Genomic DNA, 10,036 nt, shown 5'->3' on the forward strand with positions numbered 1-10,036 from the left:
GACTCCGTGCGAAGATAAGAAAATCTCTCCTCTCTTCTCTTATAAATCGCAGCGATAAACCGAGCATGTACGACTATCCAAGCAAAGGTCTAAAACGGTCGTTGAGAATAATCCGAAGAATTAACGCCACGGTGAAAAGCAGTAAGAGTAGATCGCGGAAATATTACGCGTTGAGTAAAATATTTTTCGGCCAATCCGCCGCGTTTATAGAAATTGGTGAGTAACGAACGACGAACGCACTTGTCCTAGAATTTAGCAGCGAAGGTTACGTGACGAAAGACGTTATGTATACCTATATGTACATACATATAGTTGTACACGTATTACGTACACACCTTGATGTTTAACATAAACATAGGATATATAATATGGTAAAATCATCATTCTCGCAATGGTTTATTCACTCGTTATATTATAGATTATAAATAGAAATGAACGACGACAAGTGTCCGCGCAACGTTTGATAATAAACATCATCGTGCTTACATGCCGCACAAGGCCCCGTATTACCATGAGTCCCAAAAAACACAGTGATAAACTGGTGGAGCTAGAAAATTTTTACGCAAGCACGAGAGTAGCGGAAAGGATGGGGGAAAAAAAAAAAAGAAAGAACGGAGTATTCGAACTGGCTCGTCAATCTTCGCGAGCGTGATAACGAAAAATTTTAATTTTCTCATATTTTCAATTTTTCTGTCAGAATTTCAACTCCTACAGCTAGTTACGGATACTAGATAAATTCTGGTCAATTTACATAATTTTTTATTTTTTTGTTTATGAATTCGCTAAAGTTTCGATAGTAATAATAACAAAGATTCTTGTAACAGTTGAACGAGACTGAAGATTTTCAGTCGATAAATCAATATTAAGAATAATTCCAATCGAATAGTGAGAAAAATTAGATTATTGGATTAATAGTGTAATAAATGAAATGATTGAATGAGCCAGCGATTAAAAAGCTTGTTAGCAACTCGCGATGAAAGCAATAAATTAGGGAAAAATCGATCGAGCGAAAAAACGAAATCGACGCGTGCTAGAACGACGATAAAATAATTTTTTTTTTAATTTCAAGGAGACGAGAGATCGAATCCATTATTGAGGCTAGGCGTTTTTAGAGTCTTAGCCTGGCCTGCCAGTTTCTCTGTGTGTACGCGGATTGTCCGACGGCTAAACAGACGGACGGATGGGCGAAGCAGTCACCGCTATTAACTCTCACGCTTACGTCAGTCTTGCCTTGCAGGCGAGAGTCTCACTCATACATGTGTCACTTTGTGCGTACCCGATAATAACAACAACAACAATAACAAACAAACAACAAAATAACGACGTAACCGCGACGCGAAATAGTCGTGATCGTCAGAACCGGAAACCCGATTGACAATTGAAGAAAGGAATGAAAAAAATGCTGCAAGTTTCATTTTTGTTTTTTTTTGTTTTTGCGTTAAATAGCTATGCAGCAAAGAGAGAAGAGTCTTCTCCGTTTGGTTTTTAAATTCCCAATTGCAGGCGCTTACGGTCTTTTTTTTTTTGTTTTTTTTTTTTTTACAAGGATGACGAAGTTAGTAACGTTACTTTAACGATGCATGTTTAGGAAAAATCTTTACTTTGGAACCTTTGGCAATTTTCGAGATTTAGTAAACCGTGATAACGAGGGAAAAAACATTCTCTTATTTTGAAAAGTCGAATCTTTGAAAGCGATTGTAAAATTGTTTGATACAACGGTTTTCTTTCCCGATGTTTCGTTACGTTAAAGTTACTGACTTCAGTCTCATTGTTATTTTCTTTTCAATTCTCCACTTCAATTCTCCCTTCTTCTTGTTATTTTTCATCCTCAACTTTCCGCTTCTCGTTTTAGTTTGTCTCTTTTTTTTTTTTCTCCGTCGCAGAGACGAGGCGTCGCCTTCGAAGGATCGCAGTTGGGCGTAATTACGTATAATTAATCCGATTCTTATTATCGACGACATGCTTACATTTGATCAGCTGGACGACGTCGGTGTGCGTTGACTGCATTACGTTGACACCGTTCACCTGCGCCAAAACCGTTATCATATTATTAGTTATATTAATTACATGTATAAAATTTGTCAAATCAGAGATACAACACACACACATATATATATATATATATTTGCAAATTGATAATACATGTATTACATAATTCAAGTTTCAGATTACAGAGTGGCTGCAGCTGATCGACGAGCAGAAGCAGCGTGTATAAAGAACTGAACTGGGCGAATGCCAATAACAACGATCAACCGCGTCAGGATGTATAACAATGAGGAAAAAAAAAAAAAAAAATTAAATAAGGATAACAATATAACGGTATGGCCGTCGATACTCTTCAGTCTATGGTATTTATACGTATGTATACAAATATGCCTGATCATAATTCCAGGTATAACAATGATAGAAGGATAATACAAGCGTATAAATCGGTGTTTAAATTGCGGTAGGGGAAAAAACGTCGATGCGACTGTACGAGTAAGAATTTATAAAACTTCACTTTCGTAACTGATTTGTTTTCTTTTCTTTTTCTCTTTTTCCATCGGTATTGTCAACTTTTCTCTGATTTATACGTGCACGGTAGAAATAATTCTTGAAAGTTTTCACTCTGGTCCGAAACGCGTTGTGCGTTTAATTGTAAGATTAATTTTATAGTAAGATCGTAAGAAACGAATCAGAAAAATGTCTTCTGAACATTTTTAATATTGTAATACGGTGGGATTTTAATTTTCTTGCTTTTCTTTCAACGAATTGAGAGGCTAATTAACGGGCGAATTGTGAGAATAAAAACTATAATAATATTAAGAAACATAAAATATGAAATAAAATCTTCGCTTTATTACCTTTATTATTTTGTCACCAGAGTGAAGTCCCGCTCTCGCCGCCGCGCCACCTGCAATAAATCAATCAATCAATCAATCAATCAATTAATTAATTACAACCGTATCACCATCGAGCATGACAATGTTATGTATTTATAAGCAGGCGTTCAAGCACGAAGAAGTTATAATGTAACGCGTCCGAGTCGGCGATATGTTAAAAAGTAAACAAATAACTGCAGGCGGTAGAATTTCTTGTATATTTGCAAAACACACCGCGAGCGAGTTTCGTTACGTATAATCATCGACCGACGGGAGTGAATTTTTTTCGCGCTATTGATTTTACACACGATCATGTGTATATATTATATTAATTTGAAATGTTTCAAGCACAATTGAAAATGAAAATCAAGAATACATTTGAAGCGATTTTAAACGTCAAGTTATTAAACACTGTACATAGATCGCGTTTATAATTAATTAATTGCTCGAGGCTTCGGTACATGTGAAAAATAAAGATACTCGCTTTGATTGTACCGTAATTTTTATACAACACGCGTACATTTTATTTTACATTTTTCACAATAATTAAATCTAGAAATAATGATTTTCGTTTCGTGTGCTTTTTACCAAATTTAACCCAATTGCATAGAAAAAAAATTTTAATTGTACTAAACGAATCATGAAATAAGAGGAAAAAAAAAAAAATGTGATTGTTCCAGTAACGATTTTGTAAAATTGTTCGAATTACAAGAAAATGTGATACAATTACAGTAACTATTTAATGTAGATGAGATAGTTGTCGAAACTATATTTTATTGAATTATTGCAAAGTTAAATTCGTTCGTTTTTAGTTTACAGCTACGACGACTTTTTTCAGCTAAACAAGGCAACAAACTCAACGTCAATTTATTGTTACGCGAGCGTCAAGTTATCGCAACAGTTACAAGAAAATATGATACATAAGGATCATTAATCAATAAAAAAGAATAATAATATCATGTTAGATTTATTGGTTCAAGCTATAACCAAACTATATACATAATTACGTATATCGATGTTTCGAGATCTAGAAAATCAATTGTGTGATCAATTTTTTATTTTTTTTTCCGACGATATCTCGAGAACGAGTTATCGGATTTCAATGATTTTTATTTCAACCGACGGGGCTTTTTCAAACTTATAACTGATTAGATTTTGCCTACGATCGTCTTAGTACTTTTTCAGTTATTTAAACAACGAAATTCCAAAAAATAGAATAAAAATTATGATACCTTGCGAATAGATTAATGGATTTGAATGAAAATTGATACCGTGAAGTTTTTTGGGTCGTTAATCGCGAGTCCAAAGTCAGATTTACAAAATTTAAATTCGGCGTATTCGATGGACTGAAGAAAAAAAAAAAAAAAAAAAACACCAAGACTATTTGGATTTTTTTGAAATTATCGAATTCAATATGTTTAAAAAAAAAATCTAATAATATTCGGATTTCGATAGAAATTAGTAGGCGAAAATTGGATATTTTCATGACAATTTCAGTTTTTCCATTACCAGATTACCTGGATTTCCCTCAAATTTCCCCACTTCTGGTAAATTACTAAAACCAAAATCGTTCGGCTTATCCACCTCTACACTCGGTATTGAAATTCAATTCGTCTCGAAGAAAACTATGACGTACGTAAAAAAAAAAAAAAAACCGTCAGTTTAACCCAGTTTGTTTTCTCGACGAAAAAAAAAAAAAAAGAAAAAAATCCATTTCCAATTTCCCACGACAGAGAAAACTGATATCTTCAACTTTTCCCACAGCGAAATTAATTCCACGTTTTCGAGGGCGTACCTTCCTTGACGGATTGAACGTAGACGGGGTTGTCGCCGGAAACCTTCATCCCGTATCCTGCTTCGTCCTTGTAGACTACGAGGGTGGCGATCGGCGGGGGTTCACCGACTCCGCTCCCATTTCCACCGGCGGCAGCGGCACTGCGACGTGGACCACCGCTTCCATTCATCCCTCGTCCGTCGTCTCTCGTCTTACCTCCTCCCCCAGCTCACCTCTCTCGCCGGCAGTGCAACGGACGAACCGAGTCGCCTGCGTTTCGTTTCGTTGCGGAAAAAGAAGCAGAGAAGAACGATGAGACGGGAGAAAGAGAATAAATAAATTTTAAAGAAATCAAAAAAATCTGCGAATGGAAAATCGACTTTGATTTTTCACTTTCCGAGCAACAAGTTTTAGTCGTCATAAATGTTTTAATTCCCATCTTCCATCGGGTAACGAAGTAACAAAGTATAGTTTATCGCGACACGATGTTAAATAATCGTCGTCATCATCGTCGTCGTCATTGTCATCGACACCTGCACACCGGTCCGAGAGATAAAGCAGCTCTGTAACTTATAGGTGTATATAGGTTTGATCATTCGGTGTTGAGAGAGTGAGAGAGATGGGAAGATTAACGTTGTTGTAAATTACGATTAGAAACGCTCGCGGTGTTGAGAAAACGAGGCGCGAACGCATAATAAGATAGTAAATGACTACAAGTGGGTACTTTTAAACAACGCCTGAACTGTTGGTGTAAAATATTGTAACTCGCATCGCGAATATCTTTAACGTAGGGAAACGTGGGGAAAAAAAAAAAAAAAATATCAAGTCGAAGAAAATTTGTTCGTTTACAATTTTCGAATTTTTTTTTTTTCTAACATTCACGAAACTATAACTTGGCAAAAAAATAATTGACTTGTAATTTAGAAACATTCTGAACTTGCAGAATATTAATCTTTCGTCGATACTTCGCGATACTGAAGTTGCTAACTTCAAGTTGATGAAAAGAAAAAAAAAAACAAAAAAAAATCGTTATTATACAGTTTTAGAAGGACTTTCAAGAAGTTGACTTTTACAAAGTTTGAACATGTTTTTTTTTTGCTGTTATTCTTTACTAGCTGAATTTCAAAAAATTCTACGGATGCGAGTGTAAAAGATGTTTTTTTTCTTTTTGTGAATACATGCATCGTTAAAGTAACGTTACTGACAATGAGTTCGACCCGATCATCCGTCTCTCTATTTTCTCCTTATCGAATAGAAGAAGGCGTGTTTGGCGCACAGCCGTTTTATAATACGGCTGCTATACCCGGCACCGAGTGCGTTAAATTTCTAACACAACGCACGCTGTCCGACTTTCGCGTTTCTTTGTGTGCGCGTGTGTGTGTGTGTGTGTGTGTGTGATACACGACGCAGCCTATCGCATGCATGGAGAGAATTGGTCGCATAAGGTGCAGGTGTTTTCACAAAATGGGGCGGGATTGAAATTCCGAATTTGATAAGTTACGAATAATTCGGTGACGAAACTCGATTAAGTAAGGAAAACAAACTGTGACGAAACGTCAGAGATTTTCAGATCCGCAAATTTCAGCATATTTTTATGTCCGGTATCCTGATCATTTTGATTTTCGGTTTTTCTCATTTTTCACACCCACTCGTCGAGTAAATCACGCTGTGCGAGTATATTTTAATTTGTCGGAATTTTACTCTATCGGAACTTGTATTGCTTCTCGCACGACGAAAACATACGACGGGCAATTTAAGTACCTGTTATTAAAATTTGTGTATAAATTCGAACAATGATCTTTTCATCTTTTCAGTATGATCCGGACGGATTTAGAGAATCTGTCGTACATTTTTCAACTCACCTTAACTCAATAGTTGAGTCTTGTGAAAAAATCAACACTTGTTACGTTTCTAAACCAGGAATTTGACTATATTCTATAAAAAAAATTCATATCCATTTCAACATTCGATGACGAAGAAAAAGACAGCGCAAAGCCGAGCCGTTCTATAATCATCTGTACAAAAGACGATAATCTAGGAAAAAGTGTACGATGATAACCTACTAAAAATTTCTATACCAGAATTACGAGAGTGTCCGAATTTCTCTACTTAATCATTTCGCTCACACATTTTTCAACTCGATATATCAGCCTGAGTTTCAGGGTTACCGTGCACGAATCTAAAGTGAATCAGTATTTGATGATTTCTAAATCCAAGATGGCGGAATCAACATGGCGGATATAGAATCGAAAAAACTATAAAAATTCGATGATATTAGCCGAAACTTGTGACTCGGGAGTTTTTCGGGTCGCTGATCACAAATATGAAGTGAGAATTAACAATAAACCGTGATAATTACTATGGCGTGAAAATTTTTGTGAGTGAAAGGGTTAATCGTAAAATAAAATTGGTAGTCAGAGGTCGAAATTATATCGTGTTAAAGTTGGTAAGATTATCGTAACGATTCCACGCTTCGTAAAAACCGTTATTTCGGGATTTTGGAAAAGTGAAAAATTTGAAATTCGTTAAACGGTATTGAATGAAACAAAAAATACTCGATATTTTTCAATCTTAGTTCCTTTAAAATCATCGTTGTAAAAATAAGAAAATAATTATTTCCACCATATTATATATATATATATATAGACCTTGAAATTGAAAGTGTGTCATTTTTTTTTCTTTTCTATTTCATAGTAACTGCACGATTAGATATTACCTAACTAATCTATATGTGACGATAAATGCGCCAAGGGGAAAGAAGTAAGTATTTAAATAAGTAAGCAAGTAAGTAACGGGCCATTCATTAATTACGTAAGGACGATTTTGGTAATTTTTGACCCCCCCCCCCCCCCTGCCCCCATGTAAGGGCACATAAGATTTCTTAAACTATTCCTCCCCGTCTTACGTAAGATTCTATCTAGTTTTTCCGAATAATTAAAATAATATCAATAAACGGGAAGAATGTACTATAATTTTTATTTACAAGATCGAAAAGAGAGTACAAGAATAAGTTTTACCTCCCCCCCCCTGCCCCTCGCCAAGATAAGGGCACGCATAGATTTTTTACACCCCCCCCCCCCCCCCCTCCCCCTCGGGACCCTTACGTAATTAACGAATGGCCCCTAAGTCATTAATTACATGCACACGTAAGACAACGTCAAGGTCGTTTCGAGGAATCGAATCGCGTATTCTGTTGGCTGCGTCGAGTCGTCGTTCCTCGACGAATATTCGTATAATTATCACCGTCGTGTCTAAATTGACGTTTGTTAATTGCTACCGCTGCTTCGGCTCGATCGTAGTTTAAAAAAATCAGCTGGTTAACCATTCCTTGACGCAAAAATTTATTATCTTCGCTTGTAACGTGACCGACGCATCAAAAAAATAAAAAAAAATTAATCGCGAAAGGTTGGTTTGGTTGCGAAAAACTTTTGATGACGAAAAAATTACTTACTAATGAAATAAAATATGTATATTTAACGCGATCCATTTTCCTTATCACAAAAATGTCGCGCAGCAATGCGCCAGCAGCATTTCCGGATGCAACAAAGAGAGAGGAGGTAACAAGAAAAACGATATGGAAGAACTGCTGCGACAATGAATTATAAACAAGGGAAATTTTTTTTTACTTTTTTAAGAAAAGAGACGGAGAAAAATACAATCGTGTGTAACGAGTGATATACAGACGTTTATGTTTATACCGTCGCGAGTTGATCGCTGTTAGACGCATGCGAATGGATTATATTATTAATTGTTCTAGAAAAAGCCGAGGACGAGAAGGATGGAACGAGTGTAGTATACCTATAACACATGTGCCGAGAAGAAGAGTGAAAAAAGAAAGAAGATTAATGTAGAAACGTACGTAGCTGTGTAAATATTTAAATTCCCGATAGATAGAAGAGAAGAAGTGGAAAACTGAAAGAATAAGAAACAAGAAAATAAAGAATAAAAAACAAAAAACAAAAAACAAAAAAAAAAAAAAACGAACAAACACAGCCAAGAGAGGAGACGACGATAATTGTCCGCGAAAAATTAAAACCCAGGGACGTCTGCAGCTGTGCGGTGCGCGTGTTTTTTTCGACGTACGAATTGGAAATAGAAAAATAAATAAATAAAGTCCGTGTGGCGATAAAAGTAAACGAATAAACGTTCGGTCGGGATATAATAAAAGAGACGGAAAAAAAGTTCAGACGCAGTGAGGTAGGCATTACACGGATAAAGGGAACGAGAATTGAAAAAAATTATAGAGAGAGAAAGAAACAAAAAGAGGATAAGAAGGATTTCTTATTCAAGCCCTTCGAATCGTAGTGATAAGTTATCTATTTTTTCAATATTTGGAGAACTTTTAAAACATATTTCTTTGCCGTTTTTTTTTTTTTTGTTATTTCTAGAGAGTAATTATTGCGATATAATTTAAATTGTTATTGTTAAAGGGATATTGAATGATTAAAAAATCGTGAAAATTGAAGGAATAATTAAATTCCGAGAAAGTTTTTAGGGTCGCTGATTACAAATCAGAAATCGAATTTTAAAAATTCAAGATGGCGTATCGAATATGGCGCATGAAAATTTCAAATTCGATCGAATCCGGAGAAAAAACACTGTCCAGGGATTTTTGAGGTCGCTGATTACCAATCTGAAATCAGATGTTGAAAATTCAGTAAAGCGAATCCGAACTGCGACCTTGAAAACCCCTGCGTAGAGTTTTATTGCGCGTATTCGATCAAATTTGAAATTTACGTCCGCCATATTGGATCCGCCATCTTGGATAAAAAAAATTTGAACTCGGATTCGTAATCAGCGACCCGAAAACCAATAAAATACAATCTCGTTGCAAAAGTTGACTCAGCACAATAACGTGTGACTCAAAGGGTTAAACGCGCGTTCCAACGTAAACAACTCACCTGACAACTATACCGAACTAGGAGGAGTCGACGGCAGATTGTTTGTTATATTATTTCACTCCGAGGAATAACGGTCGATATGCAAGGGAGCCGCGCGTTCCAATTTAGCGCGAAAAAGGGTCGAGGATAAAACAACGACAAAGGAGTCCGAAAAAACAGGAAACCCGCTGACTCTTCTGCCACGGGATGCGTTCGTTGATAATGTTGTGTGCAGGAAAGCGTCCTCGGGATGAGGAGAAGACGGAGGAGGAGGAAGAGGCGAGACTCGTACGCGTTTGTGCCGCCCATAAAGAAGAAGAAGAAGAAGCGACGTTTGCGTGTGTTCGAAGTGCGTCGACTTTTCTAGCCCACGTAACTCGGTCTGCGGCCTGCAAAGTTACGGCCGATTATTTCGACGAGATTCGTTGTTTTCAAGACGAAGACGACGACGACGACGACGATGTGCGGATTAGGAGAAAAGTTCGGGAATATCGTGATATCTGTTGTAATAATAAAAGCGA

General features: G+C 36.4%; 1 protein-coding gene across 7 annotated transcripts in view; it reads right to left on the reverse strand.

Annotated features, from left to right (window-relative positions):
• Positions 1-10,036, reverse strand: part of LOC124308992 (rho guanine nucleotide exchange factor 11) — a 43,448-nt gene that overhangs the window by 33,054 nt on the left and 358 nt on the right. For 4 of the 7 annotated variants that reach the window (XM_046772197.1, XM_046772195.1, XM_046772193.1 and 1 more), the window contains exons 2-4: positions 4,657-4,905; positions 2,844-2,893; positions 1,968-2,025 (exon numbers count right to left, since the gene is read on the reverse strand). In XM_046772197.1, coding sequence (XP_046628153.1) covers positions 1,968-2,025; positions 2,844-2,893; positions 4,657-4,825 — 277 coding nt within the window. In that variant the 5' untranslated portion in view covers positions 4,826-4,905. Of the gene's footprint in view, positions 1-1,967; positions 2,026-2,151; positions 2,171-2,843; positions 2,894-4,656; positions 4,906-5,015; positions 5,187-9,536; positions 9,909-10,036 lie in introns of those variants that run through there. The other 3 variants (XM_046772192.1, XM_046772191.1, XM_046772196.1) reach the window with 3 other exon arrangements.

This window comes from Neodiprion virginianus, chromosome 7, assembly GCF_021901495.1.
Source record: "Neodiprion virginianus isolate iyNeoVirg1 chromosome 7, iyNeoVirg1.1, whole genome shotgun sequence".
In the NCBI taxonomy this organism is placed as follows: domain Eukaryota; kingdom Metazoa; phylum Arthropoda; class Insecta; order Hymenoptera; family Diprionidae; genus Neodiprion; species Neodiprion virginianus.